This window comes from Curcuma longa, chromosome 17 (genome assembly GCF_044706935.1).
Source record: "Curcuma longa cultivar G26 ecotype Majalengka, Jawa Barat chromosome 17, ITB_CL_G26_1.1, whole genome shotgun sequence".
Classification (NCBI taxonomy): domain Eukaryota; kingdom Viridiplantae; phylum Streptophyta; class Magnoliopsida; order Zingiberales; family Zingiberaceae; genus Curcuma; species Curcuma longa.
In genome coordinates, this window is record NC_133877.1 from 104730 (window position 1) to 127367 (window position 22638).

A 22638-nucleotide genomic window follows, 5' to 3' on the forward strand; every position below is an offset into this window, starting at 1 on the left:
ATGATATAAATCCAAGCAAATAAAAGAGGACCAAAATTTAACAAATAATGAAGTGTTAAAGGAGTCAACTTTAGAAATTGGAAATCCTAACGAATCAAAATTAAGGTGGGATTGGACAGGTAATCGATTGGATATTGGGTAATGGGTAAACCCCTAAAAAAAATAAACTATAGGCATTGGAAGTCTCGTATGCCAGGAGTCCTTAATTAGTAGAGAATTTTCAATAGGCAAGTTGTGAGGTCAACAAAATATTAAACAATAATGAAATCTTAATAAGTCAAAATTGACTTATGCTAAGCACATGAGGAGGCATTGGAGATATGAGATCTATTAGCGCAATATTGATTCAACATAGAGGGGTTAGAATCAAAATGTCAACCAACTAGTAGAATGAAATCATGAAATCATGAAATTATGAACAACATTTTATCGAAGGGCACATTTAAATAGGATGTATTTTTTTTTCAAAATAATCTTTCTTATTAAACAACATAAAAATATTTTCCGTTGTTTGACCCTACAGTCCGAGCAATAGCAGCTACTTGGCCAGATCGTCTGCGCAGCAACGATTGCTCGACTTGGTCGTCAACGCAGCAATGGCCACGCTGCCAAGCCGTCTGCACCTATCCGAGCAACGTCCTGGCCACTCGGCCTATTGAGGGGGGGCTACTTGGTTGAGCGACCTCTTGGCCACGTGCGGAGGCCAAGAGGCCTCATGGTGGCTTGGTCGTGTGCAGCCGCATGCCCATGCGTCCACTCGACTTAGCCTTTTGGCCGCACGTCAACTCGGCTTGGCCGCAAGGGCGGAGCCACGTTTTATTTTACCCGGGCTATAGCCCGGGTGCTCCACAACGAAACAATTTAAATTTACATAAGAAATTTTTTTTTAAAAAAAATAGAAGAGCCAGCCCGAGTAAAATAACTCAGAGCTCGTCGACATAGTCCACCGTGAGATCAGCCCGGGTAAATCACCCGGGCTGGCTCCGCCATTGCTTGGCCGGTTGGTCGCATCCCGACCCTGTCTAAGTAGCCAGGCTGCTAGGCAACCACATGTGGCCAGGCAAATGAGTCAGCCACTTGGACAAGCACAGGCGGTCTAGTCGCATGGACTGTCGAGCCGAGCGATTGCTATCGTGCGAACGATCAGGCCGAGCAATATTTTGAAAAAATATATATATATTTTAAAAAAAAACATAGTGCACATTTTGAGAAATTTGAAAGTTGAACGCGTCCTTTGGTAAAATACCCAATCATGAATTAACCGGATTTGTTTAGAGCAGTCAAACTCTCGTAGATATAGCAGTCCACTAAATATTTTTATTTTATTGTCAAATATATTTCTCCAATCACAAGTGAATCATTTGAATAATAATTTAGAAGGGTAAATAGGTATTTCAATTTGATTGTAAAATTGAAATAACAAGTGTGAGTAATTTGGGTGATAATTTACTAATGTTTGGAAATATCAAATTCCGGAATCCTTATAAATTATAACAAATCAAGCATTGTAGAACTTTTCTTTTTTTACAAAAAATAACAATACAGAAATATCTAACTTAAGCTTAGAACTTAACAATACAGAAATATCAATTTTTCAAATACACGTGTGCAAAGAGAGGGATTTGCTGGTGGGGCCTCACCCACGATTTCACCTTTCCAGGTATCGAAACAATCTGCGATAACCGACTTGGCGCCTAGACAATCATAAGATTGACTGATACTCCGGACCAAGTAAATCATGGCTAAATCCCGATTTTAAACTAAATAAGACTCATTAAATCCCTATTTTAAACTAAATAAGACTTATTAAATCCCTAACTTAAATCTCGATTAGTAACTTACCATGATACAGACCTGGGTTCCATGCATGAAGCCGATAGATATCTGAAGATTGTTGAAAAACATGCTTCAGGCTTGCTTCCAGACCTGAGAAAGGACGGTGAGTATTCCAAATTGTCCTATATATTAGCTAATATATAGTGCAATTTACTAAAGCAGTATTCATATATATATGTGTATATATGGGTGAATGAGGATGATAGAAAATATATCGGAAAATGGTCCACCATGCTCTAATTCATTTTTATCATTATATAGAACTCATAAACCCTATGATACATGGCATGTCAAAGAATGTTTTATTGATGATAATGCTGAATTAATCATGTCCAAAAAATATAAATAAATTGACAACGTCAACAGATTTTTAATGTAAATACTTTGATCCATCACATGTCCTTGGTTGCTCTACAAGATTTATTTTTATATAGCATTTACTTATCTTGTAAACCAAAGATTATATTTTGGGGGAGGTATGTGGAAAAGATTATTTCAACACTCATAAATCAACTTTTTTTTTGGGAGAGATATTGACAATGTGATGACAGCGAGCTATATTAAATTTGATTAAGGGGGAGATGCGCATTAATTGAACAACTAATGACTCGTTTATTACTTGTGTATCAATTAATATGCATAATTCACAATTAATATCCTAATTTTATCATTCTTATTAATATAAGTTTAGATTGTTTTATATGTTATGGTAAAATTTTCATAACTTCAATTAAACAGTTTTGTTATGTTTACTATACTATCCTTGTTTGAATTACATAATAGTGTAAGGGAGTATCAGAATCAAATCGATGTTCTAATATTGGTAAAGATTTAAGATTAAATTTTATTTGTGGATTGATGAGCTGATCTAAATGTACAGGTAGCACAACAGGAAAGTCATAGTTGAGGTTAGACAAGGAAGTTCTGATCGGTGAGACTAGACAAGAAAGTCTTAGTTGAGGGACAAGGCGGAAGTCTCGACAGATCGAGAACATCGAGTAGGGAAGCCTTAGGGGTCGAGGACAACAAACAGAAGTCTAGATAGGGTTAAGGGTCGGAGGTCTAACGGAAAATTCCGAGGGTTAAGATTGAGCTGAACAAAAGTCCAAACAAGTCGGATGGACCAAGGTTTGGCACCAAGTAAACTCTCCCTAGTAGAGTAGTGAAGGTGCGTTCTCAGAAAGAGAGCAGTAGCGTCGATCCAACTTGAGATTTCACAAGAGACTTAAAGTTAAGACCGGACAGCTGGAAATAGGGGTGAGCAACAATTCGGTTAAACCGAATAAACCGACCGAACCGACCGAATTAAAAAATTCGGTTCGGTTATTTCGGAAATTCGGTTATTTTTTCTATAAAAATCGGTTAATTCGGTTAATTCGGTTCGGTTTCGGTTTTAAAGTTTATTATTCGGTTAAACCGAATAGACCGAATAAACCGAATTATTCAAATTTTAAAAAATAATTTATAAATTTTAAATAACTAAATTTATAAATCCCTAATTAATTAATAAAATTTTTATAATATTTAAAAAATTCGGTTAATTCGGTTAAAAACCGAATTAACCGATAAAATATCGGTTCGGTTTATTCGGTTTTTATTGGAAAATTCGGTCGGTTCGGTTGGTTTGAAAAAAATCGGTTTATTCGGTTTTCGGTTTATTCGGTTCGGTTCGGTTCGGTTTTAACCGAATGCTCAGCCCTAGCTGGAAAGCTATCAATAATAATCATTTATTATAACTGTGCTAACTCTTTGATGCAGGTTAGAAGTTGGCCAGAATCATTAATTCAAAGCGCCTGAAAGGTATCCAAGCATCCAGAGAAGGATAAATCATAGTCAAAGCGAAGTCTGATCTAGTAGTCATCACGTCAACATTCCAAGCACCTGGAAGGGAACCAGACACCCGGAGGTGGATAACTCACCGACAAGTCGGATCGGATAAGCCTCGATGGAGGCGCCCAAAAGCATATCCAAGCGCCTAAAATGATCAATAAAAGAAGCTCTCGTGCAACAACCAAGATGAAGAGTTCCAATGCTTCTCTGCTTCCAATCCATGCCAAAGTTGTGACTCGAGACTCTGCTACGCTCAAACTTCAATGACAAAACAAACGGCACGAAGCTACTATAAGCTCAATCCGTCCTAACAATTGGTATCAAAATCATGATATATGTAGAGTCATGAGGAACCTCAGGAAAAAATGAAAGAGGTAAGGGAGGCCCAAACCATAAGGATAATGGTAGAGGGGTTCCCAACAAAATCCATGATAAACTCTCTATGTATTTTCAATATGAAACTTTGATTGTAATCCCAACAATAATTATGATAAACTCTATGTATTTCCAAGTGGGTTCATATTGTTAGTTTCACACTTACATCAGACTTATATCCAAAATAAGTCAAAGTAATTTAGTTAGAGACCTACCTAAATTTAAGAATCTGGAACACAAAATTTGTTATGTTTGCCAACAAGAAAAACAAACCAGAACAAATCATAAATTAACTAATTTAGGTGAAACCGATTGTATCTTAAAACTATTACATTTAGACCTGTTTGATTCTCATAGGACTAAATTACTAATTGGAAATCAATACTGCTTAGTAATTGTATATGTATATTCTAGATTTACCTAGGTTAAATTCCTAACACATAAATATGAAACATTTGAACAATTTAACAACCTGTGTAAATTATTAGAAAATGTAAAAGAAATCAAAATTAAAAGACTTGGAAGTGACCATGGAAGAGAATTTGAAAATCATAGGTTTACAAAATTTTGTGTAGAGAATGGATACCACCATGAGTTTTTATTTCCTATAACCCCTCAACAAAACGGTCTAGTCGAATGAAAAAATAAAACTTTACAAGAGTGGCTAGAAGAATGTTGAACAAATATAATCTGACCAATAAGTTCTGGGTTGAAGCCATTAATACAGCTTGTTACACTCAAAATCGAATCCTAATTAGCAAACAACATAATAAAACATCATATGAACTTTATTATAACTGGATACCTAATCTAAAATACTTTACGGTATTTGAACGTAAAATTCACATACTAAACACTAAATACTACTTAGAAAATTTTACATCTAAATCACAAGAAGGAATTTTATTAGGATATTCATCAACTGATAAGCCCTATAGAATTTAACAAACAAACCTTAAAAGTAAAAGAAACCATAAATGTCATTTTTGACGAAATAGCATAAGTCAACCCAAGGATCTGCATCCAACTCTGAGTTAGACAACCAAACACCAGAATCGTATCTAACCATCCAAGTGATCAAATTATAGGGGACCCAAATCTAGGAATCAGAACCAGATTAACCTTTAGAAATTTAAACCACATATCTCTAATATCAACAATAGAACCCAAAGTTATAGAGGAAGCTCTTCTTGATCCCGATTGGGTTATTGCAATACAAGAAGAGTTAGCCCAATTCAAAAGAAACCAAATTTGGGAATTAGTAACCTTACCTAGAGACAATGCCTTAATTGACACCAAGTGGATTTCTAGAAACAAATTAGATGACAAAGGTAAGATAATTAGAAACAAAACCAGATTCGTAGCCAAAGGATTCTTTCAAGTTGAAAGATTAGACTATAATGAAAACTATGCTCCAGCGGCTAGACTTGAGTCCATTAGAATGTTACTAACTTACGATGCTCATAAAAGCTTTAGGCTATATCAAATCGATGTCAAATCTACCTTTCTAAATGGACTTATAAAAAAGGAAGTATATGTAAGTCCACCACTCGAATATAAAGATCTTGAACACTCGAACCATGGGTTTAGACTTAAGAAAGCCCTATATAGATTTAAATAAGCCCCAAGAGTATGGTACGAAAGATTGTCCATTTACTTAATGTCTAAAGAGTTTAATCAAGGCAAAATTGACTCAACTTTATTCATAAAAACCCTAGTCAAAGAAATGTTGGCAGCCCAAGTCTATGTAGACGATATAATGTTTGGATCAATCAACTCTAAGTTTTTAAATGAATTTATCAAATTAATGGAAAACGAATTTGAAATGAGCTTAATAAGAGAACTTAATATCTTCTTAGGATTACAAATAAAACAGTCTCAGGATGAAATTTTGACCCAAAATACTATAAAAGTGTGATAAGTAATCTTTTGTACCTAACTACCAACCGACTTGACATACTTTTTGCAGTTAGTATGTGTGCAAGATATCAATCTTGTGCTAATGAGTCTCACATAACTACGATCAAAAGGATCCTAAGATATATCGAAGAAACCCTAAATGTAGAAATGTGATACCCTAGGACAAATTCCTTAGACCTAATAGAATACTCAAACTCAGATTATGTTAGCTTTAAACCAGATAGAAAAAGCAAAAGTAGAAGTTGTCAACTATTAAGTCAATGTCTAGTCAGCTGGAGTAGTAGAAGCAACATTGTGTTGCACTATCTATAACTAAAGTTGAATACATAGTCATGGGAGAATGTGTAACTCAACTATTATAGATGATGCACACATTAAAAGATCTCCAACTTGACTACAAAAATATCAAAGTTCTAATTGATAATATAAATTCAATTCAACACTTAAAGACCAAATACATAGAAGTCAAATATTATTTTATTGGAAATCATGTAGCTAAAGGTGACATTATGCTCGACACTGTTGAATTCAAATCAAACTTAACTAATATCTTCACCAAACCCCTTTCAGAAGCTGAGTTTAACATACTCAGAAGATAACTAGTAACAAAAATTAGACATGTTAACACAGACAATTTAATAGATGATTTATTTTCAAAAGTTAGCCATTTTTTAAATTTCACATGATACATACTTGGACTTTAGAACTTATTTATTTAGTTTTACTTATTCAAGTTCCTTTAAGGACTAAAATCCTTACTTATTTTAAATAAGGTTGAACTTTGACATTGTTACTTAGGGCTTTTAAAAATTACACTCATCAAGTGCTTTCAAAAATTTTGATAAATTATTTTAACTTAAATTTTTTAAAAAAATGATTTTTATCTAAAATAATTTTCTGAAAAATATTAAAAGCCCTTTAAATAATTTTTAAAATTTTCTTTCTCCTAGTTATTAAGTATAACTGTCAATATAACACTTTCTAAGTGACCTAAAAATATTTTTTTGAAATCTTATTATAAAACTTTAAAATATTCTAAAGTACTTTTGCCTTAAAACTTTCAAAAACTTAACCATTCTTGAAAAATCTCTTTATGCTTTGAAATAGTGTAAACATTTTGATATCTTTTCAAAACTTATTTGTGGGTGTGGGTCTCCCATTTTTTATGTGTGTCAAAGGGGAAGATTTGAAACATAAGGAGTTTAAATTCAAAAGGATATTTGAAAATGTTTGAACTCGAGGGAAGATTTGAAACATAAGGAACTTAAACTCAAGGGATGATTTGAAAATAACATTTTACTATTAATGAGTTAAACTTTTTCTCATGAAAATTTAAACTTAACTTTAAACCAGGTTGTCAAACATAAAAAAGAGGGAGATTGTTGGTGCAGGGAGCACCAGAATCGAACATATGTTTTGATGTTGGCAAAGGTTTAAGGTTAAGTCTTGTTTGTGGAGTAATAAGTTGATCTAAGTGTGCAGGTAGCATAACAGGAAAGTCCTAGTTGAGGCTAGGACAAGGAAGTCCTGATTGGTGGGACTAGATAAGGAAGTCCTGGCCGGTGGGACAAGGAAGCCCTGGGTCAAGGACGAGGACCGACCGGAAGTCTAAATGGGGTCAAGGGTCGAAGGTCTAGCGAAAAATCCCGAGAGTCAAGATCAAGCTGAGCAAAAGTCCAAACAGGTCGGACAGACCAAAGTTTAGCACCAGGTAAACTCTCCCAAGGGAAGTAGTGAGGACGCACACTCGGAAAGAAAGTAGTAGGCGTCGGTCCAACTTGAGGTTTCACGAGAGACTTAAAGTTGAAATCGAACAATTGGAAAGTTGTCGATAATAATCATTTATTATATTTGTGATAATTCTGTGATGCAGGAACCCAAATTAGAAGCTAGTCGGAATCATTGATTCCAGGCATCTGGAAGGTATCCAAGTGTTCAAAGAAGAATAAGTCGTAACCGAAACGAAGTCTGATCCAGTAGTCGCCACATCAGCATTCTAGGCGCCCAAAAGGGACCAAAGTGCCCAAAGGTGGATAACTCACCGACGAATCGGATAAGCCTCGATGGAGATGTTTGAAAGCATATCTAGGCGTCCAGAATGGTCAATAAAAGAAGTTCCCGAGTAGCAGACAAGATGAAGAGTTCCAACGCTTCTATGCTTCCAATCCACGCCAAAGTTGTGACTTCAGCACCCTGCTATGCTCAAGCTTCAACAACACAACAAACAACGCGACACCTCTACGAGCTCAAACGAGTCTAGTGTAATGAGTTTCATAAGAATAGTGGAGGAATGGGATTAAGAGAAGTACAAAAGGCTTTAAAGTTTTCAAAATTGACCTCTATGGATGGCCAACAAAAACAATTTCATAAATGGGTTCCAAGTGCCCAAGCACACAATTCGCAAGACCACTTTCCATAGCCACAGTAAGATGCCTTCGTGTTTGATCTTAGACATAAATCACAGTGCTCATATTGTAGTAATTTATTCATGTCTAGATAGCTGTAATTTTGCTTCATTTCAAGTTGATCAAATTCTAAATGAAACCAAGGTAGAAAGGGAATTGAACCACTATATGATCAATTCTAACTTTTGCAACCAATCTCTCAACATTGTGGGAACCCACCAGTTATCCCTTAACAGTAATCATCATCAGTAAGGTGTGGTAAACTTCACTCCTTTTTTTCATACTTAATGAAAACAAAAGGTTCATAATTTGTATTCATCGTTTAGTTTAGTTGTCATATTTTCATTTGCTTTCATGCATACATTGTTTGTGATCCTTGCTTTACTTCTTGTTTCTCTCAGGATTTCATCTCCTCTCTTGGCAATATACACAGTATTACTCAAGAAATCCTGAGGGTAACTATTTGCCAAATCCTCTTAATAAAGTGATCGGTTTACCATGACCTTCCTTAATGGGTGAAACTTGTATCTCAGAGGCATGTACCCTCATGTTATGCAGGCAAGAATTATTTCCCTTTAGTTGCATGGTTACGTCTTCTATTTTAGAGAAATAACCTCTACTAATCTGTTTAAGCATAGGCAGCTCCAAGTGTCACAAAGTAATATTGATGAAATCTAGTGATTTGATTTGAGTTTCTGAATTTTCTCCAAGTAAGAACCACTCGTCAGTTAGTTTGAGGTACATAGCGAAGTGCTCTGTGTCATTTCAATTGCTTTTATCTTTCATCAATTTGTTTCAGTTCACAATTCATCATCCTATTTTACTGACAAAGAAGTCACAGTATCTTCCTTTTCTATTTAGTGTTGAAATTCTTTAACTGAAGAGAAGTTGTCGATTTTGAACATGAAACCAAACTCATATTTCTATTGTTCTTATGAATTGCCCATGTTATCTCTTCATGACTTAACCACCTCTATAAAAGGATCAGATAAATGATGCATACATTCTAAAACTAGTACATTATCATTGAAGAAAATCTGACTACCAACTTAGGTGTTTCTTATAAGATTCACAAAGACACATTGATAGTACAGGATACTGTTTATGTTTCTTGTTTGGAACTACATAGCATAGTAATCGCACAGCATAAAATCTAAAGCAGACGATCGCATAATTGTATAAGATTTTTCTTAAATAAAGGGGTTGAAGGCAAACCTGACTTGGTAGGATAGACACCATTACATTTCATACTCAGACGACCTTCTCAGTGGCCATTTCCGAATTAGGCTTTCCAGAGGACCTTCAGAGACAACAGAAGGACCCTTCAGGTTTTGTTCCTCCTCTTTGTCAAAGCAATAAACAGGGGCTTGCCATTTTGCATCCTCAAGCACTGCTCCGACTTCGAATGTCATTACATGAACAGATTGCCCTGCATTTTAATCATACAGTATTAACTCAAAAACTAGAGCACATAATCGTAGGAAAACCAAACAAGAATATTATCAATAAACAATAACAACAAAATATTTATAAACAACTTTAGAAAGACGTCTTTGAATTCTGATTGAGAAACCATGATCGAGTGGTTGAGGAATACTAACAAACAGGTAATGAACCAACCAGTATAAAAGAGCCAATGCACGGGCCGACGCGTCTCGACGTCCTCGTAGTACCAAATGAACTGGGCCTTCTCCCACACATTGCATAGGAAACCGTCGACGGTCTCTAGGCCGAGGTAATTGGCGCCGTCGAGCCAGTCGGGGCGCAGGATCCCGACCTCGAAGTGCACGGTGCGGCAGCTGCGGTCGCCGTCGAAGGTGTAGTAGAATGAGGTGCCATTTCCCCACTCGAGGTCGTAGAGGAGGGAACCCAGTTGGTGTTGGATGATATTGAAGTTTCGGGAGTTGGGCCAATCATACCAGAGGTCGACGAGGGAGAGGGCGCCGCTGTTGTTGACGTAGAGAAGGGAGTGGAACTGCGGCGGCCACGACGCCGGGGTGGGAGGCGCGGCGTCTAGTGACGTTCTGGAGGTAGCCGATGGCGGGGACGACGAAGTGGAAGCGGAGAAAGGCGGAGAGAAGAGCAGAGAGGCGACGAGGAAGACGAGCATCAGCGAGCAGATGAAAGGGGCCATCGGAAGCGCTGCGAAACCTGTGGCCGATACGAAACCACCGAACGCAACAAAAACAGCATTCGGTCAGGCTAATGAATTTTTATAAAACCCCTCGTCTTTCACAGTAAGTTTTCTTATAATACCATAAAATTTTCGAATTAAAATGCAAATGATCGTGATTTTAATTTCGATATTCGAATTTGGTGGGAAAAGAATACTTCCGATTTAATGCATCGATGTATAAAAATCTACTATAATATTCTTATAATACTAAAAATACATTAATGTTATAAACGAACAAGACAAAGAATAATAGAGAGCAAAGGAGAGAAATTCTTATTGCTTGTCTAAATGGTACATCAATACAATGTTTCATACATGTCCTATTTATAGGACTAATACAAGAACAAATTAATGAGTATTAATATGAAATTAAATGTCTCATATTAATGCTAAAATATAATGCACCAAGAGTTACACATAATGGCATCCATTTACTATTGCATTTATAATACTCCCCCTTGGATGTCATTTATATACTGTCTCATTAAAAACCTTACCAGGAAAATCCAGTGGGAAAAAACCATGGTGAAGGAAAAAAGAGTGCAGTATGTAAACTCCCCCTCTTTTGTAACATCACTTTAAACTTTCGAGTCTCCGCATGCCAATTTTATACACTAGCTTTTTAAAGGTCGTAGTAGGCAATGCTTTTGTAAATAGATCTGCTAGATTATCTGATGAACGAATTTGATGAACATCAATATCACCTTTCTTCTGGAGATCATGAGTGAAAAAGAATTTTGGTGATATGTGTTTCGTTCTATCGCCTTTAATATATCCTCCCTTTAATTGTGCAATACAAGCAGCATTATCCTCATATAAAATTGTTGGAGAATTCTTATTTACGGATAAACCACATGACTCTCGAATGTGATGTATAATTGATCTCAACCATACACATTCTCGACTTGCTTCATGAATTGCTATGATCTCAGAATGATTTGAAGATGTGGCGGTAATTGTTTGTTTCATAGATCTCCAAGATATAGTTGTACCACCATATGTGAATATGTAACCCGTTTGAGATCTACCATTATGAGGATCAGATAAATATCCTGCATCTGCGTATCCAATCAATTCAGCTTCACGTACATATGGATAATATAATCCCATGTCCATAGTTCCTCGAAGGTACCGAAAAATATGCTTAATTCCATTCCAATGTCTCTTTGTCGGTGAAGAACTATATCTCGCTAATAAATTTACTGCAAATGATATATCAGGTCTAGTATGACTAGCCAGATACATTAGCGCTCCAATAGCACTAAGATATGGTACTTCAGGACCAATTAGTTCTTCATCATTCATACGAGGTCGAAATGGATCTTTATTTACATCAAGCGATCTCACGATCATTGGACAACTCAAGGGATGTGCTTTATCCATAAAAAATCTCTTTAATACTCTTGATGTATAAGCAGATTGGTGGACAAAAATTCCATTCTCTAAATGCTCAATTTGCAAGCCAAGACATAATTTTGTTTTTTCGAGATCTTTCATCTCAAATTCTTTCTTGAGATAATCAACTGTTTCAGATAGTTCATCTGTTGATCCAATAATATTAAGATCGTCCACATAAATTGCAATTATTACAAATTGTAATCCAGATCTCTTAATAAACACACATGAACATATTGGATCATTTTTAAATCCATTCTTTAACAAATATTCACTGAGACGTTTATACCACATACGTCCAGATTGTTTCAATCCATATAGAGATCTGCATAATTTAACCGAGTAAAGGTCTCGACAATCTGAATTACATGTTTCTGGCATTTTAAATCCTTCAGGGAGTTATATATATATGTCGTTCTCAAGAGAGTCATATAAATATGCCGTAACGACATCCATCAATCTCATCTGCAATTTCTCGTGGATTGATAAACTTATCAGATATCTAAATGTTGTTGCATCCACCACAGGAGAATATGTCTCCTCATAATCAATATCAGGTCTCTGCGAGAATCCCTGGGCAACAAGTCGTGTCTTATATCTGACAATTTCATTTTTCTCATTTCTTTTCCTTACAAATACCCATTTATAACCAATTGGGTTAACACCTTCAGGAGTACGGACGACAGGTCCAAAAACTTTATGCTTTGCGAGCGATTTTAATTCAGCTTCAATCGCATCTTTCCATTTTGGCCAATCATTTCTCCGTCTGCATTCTTCTACAGACTTTGGTTCAAGATCCTCGTCTTCATTAACAATATCGCATGCTATAGCATATGCAAAATTTTCATCGACGTCGATTTCATCTTGATTCCATCTTTTTCCAGTCAAAACATAGTTTATAGAGATCTCTTCATTTTCAGGTACCTGTGATTCTTCTATAATCATTTTCTCAATGACTGGATGCTCTTCTGGAGTAATTGTTTCCTCAATTTGAGCCTTTACTTCCTTTCTTTTCCGAGGATTTTTATCTTTGGAACCGACTGGTCTACCACGCTTCACTTGCACATTAGGCTCGTTAGCAATAATGGGTTGCCCTTCAGGAACATCAATTCTAATTGGAGCATTTGCAGCTGGAATATAAGACTTCGTAACTTTCTTAGGGTCAGTAAAAACATCTGGCAATTGATTTGCTAAATTTTGCAAGTGAATAATTTTCTGAACTTCGAGTTCAGATTGCTTTGTACGAGGATCATAATGAGCTAATGATAACTCACGCCAGTTTATTTCTTTTTCCAACTGCTTATTTTCCCCTTTCAATGTTGGAAATATCATTTCATCAAAATGACAATCGGCAAACCGTGCCGTGAATAAATCACCCGTCAATGGCTCAAGATATTTAATTATAGACGGTGATTCATATCCAACATATATCCCCAATCTCCTTTGGGGTCCCATCTTTGTGCGTTGTGGTGGAGCAATTGGCACATATACCGCACAGCCAAAAATTCTAAGATGGGAAATATTTGGTTCCTGACCATAAACCATTTCCAAAGGGGAGACCTCATTATAATGTGTAGGTCTGATACGAATTAATGCTGCCGCGTGTAAAATAGCATGTCCCCAAGCTTGTATCGGAAGTTTCGTTTTCATAAGCAACGGTCTTGCAATTAGTTGAAGACGTTTTATCAATGACTCTGCAAGACCATTTTGTGTGTGAACATGTGCTACTGGATGTTCAACACTTATCCCAATTGACATACAATAATTATTAAAAGCTTGGGAAGTAAATTCTCCAGCATTATCAAGACGAATAGATTTAATTGAATAATCCGGGAAGTGAGCTCGTAATTTGATAATTTGAGCAAGCAATCTTGCAAACGCTTGATTACGAGTTGATAATAAACACACATGTGACCACCTTGTTGATGCGTCAATTAATACCATAAAATATCTGAATGGTCCACATGGTGGATGAATAGGCCCACATATATCACCTTGTATTCTTTCAAGAAATTTCAAAGGTTCAGCCCTGATTTTAGATGGTGATGGCCTTATTATTAACTTCCCTTGTGAACAAGCAGCACAAGAAAATTCATTGGGTAGAAAAATCTTCTGGTTTTTCAGTGAATGCCCACATGAATGATTAATTATTCTTCGCATCATAATAGCTCCAGGATGTCCCAATCTATCATGTCATGTAATAAAACTATGTTGATCGACAAGCTTCTGGTTTGTAACGACATGTACTTCGCCAACACTTATGTTTGTGAAATATAGTCCAGATGAAACTGCGGGTAATTTTTCTAAGAAACATTTTTTACCCAAGATGATACTTGTGATAGATAAATATTCTTTATTGTCCTCATTTGAAGTCTCAATGTGATATCCATTTCTGCGGATATCTTTAAAACTCAATAAATTTCTTTGAGACTTGGACGAATACAACGCATTATCAATATAAATATTTGTTCCTCTGGGTAATATAATATTTGCTCTTCCGGAGCCTTCAATAATTTTGGAACTACCTGATATTGTATTCACGCATGTCTCATTCATTACCAAGAAGGTAAAAAATTTCTTGCTTTTCAAAATGGTATGTGTTGAGGCACTATCTACGAGACAACTGCATTTTTCATTCGTCGAGTATTCGCTTCCGGGAACCTCCATTTTCTTCATAAGATAAAATAAAATAAAATATTAAGCTAAAAATAAACAAATACATGAACAATACAAACATAACATCAAACTAAATATCGACTTGATGGTTAAGATACATCTTTCTTATCAAGAGGGAGTTCATGATATTATTAAAATTATTTTAAGTATTTGAATGAACTTGATTAATAAAATAATTACTCAAAATATGTAAATAAGAACTAGGTAATCATGAAATTTCATTAAACATTATAAAGAAAACACAAATATCAAATGACATCATTGTTATTTTCATGCTCGACAAGAAAATCGACTACATCAAACTGGGAGAAATCATCGATACCAAAAGCTATTTTATCATCACCGGAAGCCGAAGTCGAGTTAGTCTCCATTATCATTTTTCTGTCATTGGAAACAAAGTTGGTCTCAATGGTCCCTTTTCCTTTTAGCGATGCTTGATAAAGATCAATAAAATGCTTCGGCGTACGACAGGTACGTGACCAATGACCCTTCATGCCGCAACGATAGCATTTGTTCTCTACGGTTTTATTGATTTGATCCTTTTTATCATCATGCATCTCTTTGTTGTTCTTCCCTCTCCATATATTGGGGGGAATTGTTGTGAAAATAGTGTCGACCACCACCACCACGTCCACGACCATATCTACGTCCACGTCCATTTCCACGGGCACGACGGCCACGACCACGATGTTGTCCTTCATAATTAGATGATGTCACATTCACTTCAGGGAATGGAGTCGATCCAGTTGGACGAGCTTCATGATTCTTCAACAAAAGCTCATTATTTTGTTCAGCCAATAATAGACATGAAATCAATTCGGAATACTTCTCAAATCCTTTTGCACGATATTGCTGCTACAGGAGCACATTCGATGCATGAAAAGTGGAGAATGTTTTCTCTAACATGTCTCCATCAGTAATAGTTTCTCCACATAATTTGAGTTGAGAAGTAATTCGAAATAATGCCGAATTATATTCACTCACCGATTTGAAATCTTGAAGGCGCAAATGTAGCCATTCAAATTGAGCTTTTGGAAGAATGATCGTTTTCAAATGATTGTACCTTTCTTTTAAATTGTTCCATAGGACCAATGGATCTTTCACGGTGAGATACTCAATTTTTAAACCTTCGTGAAGATGACGACGAAGGAAAATCATTGCTTTGGCCTTATCTTAGTCGGATGTGGTGTTTTGATTTTTGATGGTATTTCCAAGACCATTAGCAGCAAGATGAATTTCAGCATCTAGAATCCATGAAAGATAATTCCTTCCGGTGATGTCAAGGGCCGTGAACTCCAATTTTGTGAGGTTCGACATGATGACTATAAGAGAAATTAAATGATGAGATAAAAATAAACAAGATTGAAAGTTTTCGAGGATACCATTGTCAACCTCGATGGACTTGACTTTCACAAATGAGGCACGAAACTTGGCTACCACGGACGATGAGGGAGCCTTGACCTTTGCTTCGGAAACGAGAGCTTCGTGCTGATAACGTGTTATAAACGAACAAGACAAAGAATAATAGAGAGCAAAGGAGAGAAATTCTTATTGCTTGTCTAAATGGTACATCAATACAATGCTTCATACATGTCTTATTTATAGGACTAATACAAGAACAAATTAATGAGTATTAATATGAAATTAAATGTCTCATATTAATGCTAAAATATAATGCACCAAGAGTTACACATAATGGCATAATGGCATCCATTTACTATTGCATTTATAATAATTAATTTATACTTTTTAATAAGTTCTTTAACGCACTTAATTTGATGGGCATGCCTTCCTTTTTTTGAGTTTATTTAATTTCAAGTAGTTCCTGTTGAGTGTTCGTCTTTGGACAAGCAGTCCACCATCCGATTGGGAAGTTGACTGTCAATGTGGTGTCTAGTACTCACGAACAGAGAAGGAAGCTACTTTGGAGGGTTCTAAGGCACCGCTAAGACCTGTGCCATAAAAGAAAAAAAGGGTGAGAATAGAGGTTAGGGATGCCCTAGTTCAACCGCTCTAACGTTCAAGTCAATTTTCTCACGGGAGAAAAAGGAAAAATGAGCTGTGAGCATGTGTGTGCGAAGGGGCTTACCTAACTCCACGAGATGGGGAGATATATATAGAGACCGATGAGAGAATAAGAAAGACTTGTCTTATTTCTATTAAGGAGAATATCCCTTAATAGAGATTCTGTCAGAGGAAATGTTCCATCTGAGTAAGAAGAATGTCCCATCACCACCGCAGTAATGAAAAATCATGTCATTTATCTCGATACAACATCGCACAACACCATCATGCCGCATTAATGGGGGAATAAGTTAACTACCCTGTCTCAAGACTGCCTGTCTCCCAAAGCATAGTCGGCATATGGAGCTCGAGTCAGGGTCGATTGAGGTCGAGACAGAGTATGAACGAGAGAAGCCTTAGTGAGGTAGAAGGGGAGTGGCCTAAGTCAAAGCTTGGGGTTGGGTATAAAACCAAAGTCAAGCCTCAAGAGAGATCGAGTGGGAGGTCGGGGTCCAGCTCGACCTGAGATGAGCTGAACATTGTAAGTTAACTACTCCAACTTGAGTTGCCTTCTGAGTCCAAGTCGTGCGCCTGGTTTGAGTGGAATGCCGAGCTGAGGTGGGTGAGAGATCGGGGGAACCAAGGCGGTCAGTATTGAAATTTTCTATCAGATGTGTCATTTTCTTAGACCGGCTCTTGATTTTCTAGGCCATGTCATCCCAACCCATAACACAAGTCTAAATTTAACAATACCCAATCAGATTATGCTGGTACTTCAAAATGAACTTTAAAAAATCCAGGCCATAGCATCAATCACAAAACACTTAGCTTGATGGACAACTTCAAGGCTCTGATGCGATCTTCCGATCTCCATGCCAGATTAATTTCACCTTTAAGTCGTGAAATTTCTATTTTCTCTTATTTCAAAGAAGCTTCTAGGTCATCTTGTTCCTCTAAGTGGATATCTGCTAGTGACTTGTCCCCTGCACACTAGAAAATTAAATTAAGAAGACATGAACAAGTCACATACCAGTATTTATTCATTTATAGAACCTCACTGCTCAATAGCTTTGCATAAGAAAAATGTCGAGGAAGAACTTTCTCAAAAACACTTCTCTTTCAGTCTTCTTACAAGCTCATGGTAAAGCGCCCCTACCCAAAAACACACAAATGACAATGAATAAGGTTCCTGTTCTTTGTCCCTATGCAAACTGTTAGAAGAAAGATTTCACTAACAAATATGACTAAGAATTTAACAATAAAATAACTTGATCCAAAAAAAAACTAAACGCTAAATATTAAGAGCATATATATTTGGTTAATTTACAACCTTACTGCTCTCGTTAGCAGAGAGAAAAATTACGACCACAGTTGGCACAAACAAACAAAAATACAGTATACTATATCCCATACTTATTTTGTTTAATAATCTATCGTATTCTACTTGATGTAGGATTAGATGATGAAACTATTTTATTTTTTAATATGAGGACCTTAATCATTTGGATATGGTTTGTATCGTGAATATGATTTATATCAAAGTTTGGATATAATTTATATCGGGGATATTATTTTATGTATTGTTTGGATATATATTATTTGTGATATGATTTAGGATTGTGAATGTTGATTGTATTTAATTTGTTCATCTATCATGTATTGTTTAGATATGATTTGTATTAAAGTTTGAATATGATTTGTATCATGATATTATTTTATGCATTGTTTGGATATTGTTTATCATATGGTTTAGGATTATGAATATTGATTGTATTTTATTTGTCTGTTATGTATTATTTGTGATATGGTTTGTATGTATTATTTATATATATTTTGATATAAATAAGATATAAATTAGGAAAATGAAGTGTGATGTTGAAATTTATAGAAAAAATAATGATGAAAATTTTAATTTTCGTCACTAATTACAAAAAAACTTGCCAATAAAATAGCGATCAAGATAATATTTTGGTCACTATTTTGGATGAAAAATTCAATCAATTGATTTAGCAACTAAACTATAATTTCGATCACTAAATTTAGTGACGAAAAAGATTTTTCATCGCTAAATTTAGCAATGAAAAATTTTTTGTCACTAAATTTAACGGCTGAAATATAATTTTAATTGTTAAATTAATTTATGATTGAAAAGTTTGTAATTTTTTTTCCATTGTAAATTAGTCGTTAAATGAGTTTACCGAATAACCATGAAATTATCCATCACTAAATATGGATATTTTTATTATGTCTATTTATAATGTATATTTAATTCTACACTTGATTTTGAGAGCATAATTGGATATTTATTTATTTTAAATATAATTTAACATTGTAAAAAACTAAGGGAGTTGGTTTCAAAACTTAACCTCTCAAAATAATTGATTTGAAGTCGATTGAATATCGATTGAAACTTTTGAATTTTGGATCAATTTCAAAAATTAAAATATTTTTGTAAGAAAAAATATTTTTCTACAATAAATTAACTTTAAAATTAGAAGGTTTTCAGAATGAAACTTTGAGCCTTTTTTGATGATATAGATTTGGGATTATATTTAGATCTATCCAAGGGATCTAGAATGCAAGTTTTTTATATTTTTCATAATTTTGGAAATTATTTTGAGCAAATCATTAAAGAGCATAAAAAGGTAATTTTCAAAATTCTACTTCTCTATAGGATAATTTGGAAGATAGAGAGATCAATAGGGTGAGTAAAAATTAAATTAAATAAATTGATCAAATTTAAAAATTAGATTAAGGTATTTTGATTTTTTTCTCTAAAAATTTTATTAATTTGATTAAATATTGATTTTAAAATTTTTGTATTCAATTAAATAGAATAAATCAAATTAATTAAAATAAAAAATAATTGATAAATTTTAAATAAATGAATATATAAATTCGTAATTAATTAAATTAATTTAATTTTTGATCAAATTAATTAATATTTTATTAATTTAATTTTTATTTAAAAATTTGATCGAAATAGAAAATAATTAATTTAATTTAATTTTAATTAATTCGGTTGGATTTCATATTATATTTAATTTGATTTCCAAAAAGAATAGTCTAGCCCTAAAAGACCAAAGTTCGATATTTTCGAATAGCAAAGATCAGTTGGTGGTGGTAAATCCCTTTCCCTCTCTTCCTTACGAGTTACTTCTTAACGGGGAACGCAGAAGTCCGGCGGTGTGATGTGTGATGCATCTCCTTCTCTCATGATCCCTCAAAATCACCAGCGTCTTCCTCTGAGGAGTCACCGCCTTTAGCACTTGCCCTCTCCTCTCCTTAGCCAACGGAGCCTTTCCCTGGCCGAGGGAGTTAGGGTTGCGACGCAGCGCCCATGGTGACCATGGTGGCGGCGAGTTGGGGCGAACGAGCGGACGGTCTCCTTGAGTCTGCAAGAGCGGCTGGCGAGGTATCCTCGAAACTGAAGCAATTGCGGCAACTCAAGGAGGTTCTTTTGAATCGCGACACGTCTCTCTTGGCCGAGTTTGTTACACGCCTCGCTGAGCTTCAGAGTGAGCGGGCGAGTCCCATTCGGAAGTTCCTTGCCGAGTAATTATACTTCTTTTCTTTTCTGTTTATTCGTTAACGGTTTATGGTTTGCCTTTTCTTGCGCATACCGTTATGCCTGTCAGAGATTGGCAAGCGAGTGACAAGGAAAGTGAAGCATTGTTTCGAATATGAACTCGTTTTTGGTCTCAAGGTCTATTATCGTACTGATGCCTACTGATGGTTTTATGGTTGTCTTTTGGGCCATTAGCACCTAAGATCTTTATAATGAACTAATACGTTGGAGCTTGTGCTTGATGACCCTTGCATGGAAAAATGTAAATTCTCTTTAGGTGCACAACACTCCCAATGAGACATGCTATATTTGATTATCAAAACATTTTTGATGATTCATTGTATAAACTTATTTGTAGGTTAGTCCGTGTTTAGGAGCTTTGGTTTAATCTGTTGTTTGTTATCATTGAAAAGATATGTTTGTGTTGCCAGGTTCTAAGCGTGTACAATTTAGATACCCGGTCCCAGTTTTAGGCATGTTTGTCACTTGCTATCTTGCATCATACAGTCATACTTCTTCATACCTTAATATCTTATTATAGTCTCCATTTTTTTCAATCACTATAACTGCTGCAATCCACTAGTATAAAATAGGGCATCTACCCTATGTTCATTGCCAAATAAGTGATGGAATTCCACAATTCTATCAATAACAAAACCTTCTTTGACCAAATAACAGTGATTGGACTCTTACAGACTGCTATTCATAGTTAATTTGTTTTGAGACACTATATGCATGTAACTTTGTTGTAACCTTTATGGTAAATAATAGACCCAGACTGGATCTAACCCTGATCGACACATTCAATGAATATTATAATCTTAGCTTGTCTTGTTGGTCCTTTTATTTTACTTCATGTGCTTGTTCAGTAAAAGATCTCTGTGTTTCATGGTACTGTAGGATGATTGGTGACATAGGATCCAAGGATACAGAAGTTTTGCACGAGATCCTTCCTTGTCTAATATCTTTTCTTGAAGATGAAACTCCAGCTGTTGCTCGTCAAGCCATTACCACTGGAACTGCACTGTTTTGCCACGTGTTAGAGAAGCTTGTAATTCAGGCATGTTTTTTTTTAAAGTTATAATTATAAACCTGTTCAAGAACTTTTTTGGTTGTCAATGAGACACTATTAACTGTTAGGCTATTGTTTTTAATTTAATTATTCATTCTTATCATGTGATTTTACTGTCTTTATTTTCTTTCCTCTGGATTGCTTCCTTGTTTACTCTCATTGAAGATGTGACTAAGTGAACACTAGCATTATCTATTAACGCCCAACTGCAAAAGTATAATTTCTAGGGAAATTTTGAATGATGTTATCTCTTAATTTTGAAAGAGATCTGTGGCTAGGGCTGAGTATTCGGTTAAAATTGAACCGAACCGAATTTTTTTGAACTAACCGAACCGACCGGATTTTCAAATAAAAACAGAACAAATCGAACCGATAAAATATCGGTTAATTCAATCGAAAACCAAATTAACCGAAATAACTAAATTTAAGTATTATGGGAGATTTAACAATTAGTTAGGGATTTATAAGTTCACTTACTTAGGAGTTTACCGATTTTTTTTAATTATTTTGATTAATTCGGTTTATTTGGTTTAACCGAATAAGGAATTTTAAAATTGAAACCGAACCGAATTAACCAATTATTTTAGGAAAAAATTGAAATTCTGAAATAACCAAACTGAATTTTTAAATTCGTTCGTTCGGTCTTTTTGTTCGGATTAATCAAACTTTTGCAACTTTTGCTCACCCTTATCTGTGGCTCAGCATTTTTCTGCTGTTCAACTGAAGAAAAGGCATGGAGAGTGGAAAACTCCTTGTGCCTTGTGGATAATTGATTAAAGGTGTCATGCCGGCATACTTTGTGGATACTTGCTGGTTGATGGGAGTAGCAGATAATTGTCTGTAATTAATTAATGTTTTATAAATAACTAAGGTCTTCTAGAAATATACATTAAGGTGTACAAGATATCTGATGAATTTCATTGGAGAGTTTAGGCTATTTTCTATCATTCTTTAGTTTGGTTTTCATGAAAGTAGAACTTGCTTATGAAGAAAGAGAAGGGATGGCTATCTTGATGGGCCAGCTTGAATATACAAGAAGAATGTCGTAGTTAACTTCCATATGTTGGTTTCCCTTCTTATAAAGTTGAGTAAACTGCTACTTGTTTTTTGTCTCTTGAGTTTTGATTAACGTCTATTGCAACACTTTTTCGAACACCGAACTTGTTCCTGTTTTTAGTTCTCAAAATAATGGTTTCAACCCTGATGGAAATATATAGTGCCAAATTTTTGCTTATTCTATGAAAGCTAAGTTGTCTTGATATGGATTTGGAGAAAACTGAAACTGAAAGCCCTTTTACATGAGTAAAAACTGAAGGAGATCTCTGTGATTTGCAACAGTTAAATTTGTAGAGTGAAAGAGGACGAACTAACAAATACCTTA

General features: G+C 35.2%; 2 protein-coding genes across 4 annotated transcripts in view; one reads left to right on the forward strand and one right to left on the reverse strand.

The window, feature by feature from the left end:
* Positions 1–1601: 1601 nt before the first annotated feature.
* LOC141811773 (uncharacterized protein At4g14100-like) lies at positions 1602–10511 on the reverse strand. Of its 2 annotated transcripts, XR_012600203.1 has the most exons (4): positions 9987–10511; positions 9582–9795; positions 1843–1926; positions 1602–1760 (listed from the first exon to the last, which is right to left on the reverse strand). XR_012600203.1 is itself a non-coding variant. In XM_074699826.1 (3 exons), the coding sequence occupies exons 1-2, from the start codon at positions 10498–10500 to the stop codon at positions 9605–9607; spliced, it is 705 nt and encodes a 234-aa protein (XP_074555927.1). In that variant the 5' UTR covers positions 10501–10511; the 3' UTR covers positions 1602–1926; positions 9582–9604. The 2 variants fall into 2 exon arrangements, 1 of the variants encoding a protein (XP_074555927.1); XM_074699826.1 differs by having other exon boundaries at positions 1602–1926.
* Positions 10512–19775: 9264 nt separating this feature from the next.
* Positions 19776–22638, forward strand: part of LOC141848631 (uncharacterized) — a 37916-nt gene continuing 35053 nt past the window's right edge. For both annotated transcript variants that reach the window (XM_074736677.1, XM_074736678.1), the window contains exons 1-2: positions 19776–20172; positions 21086–21245. In XM_074736677.1, coding sequence (XP_074592778.1) covers positions 19958–20172; positions 21086–21245 — 375 coding nt within the window. In that variant the 5' untranslated portion in view covers positions 19776–19957. The remainder of the gene's footprint in view (positions 20173–21085; positions 21246–22638) is intronic.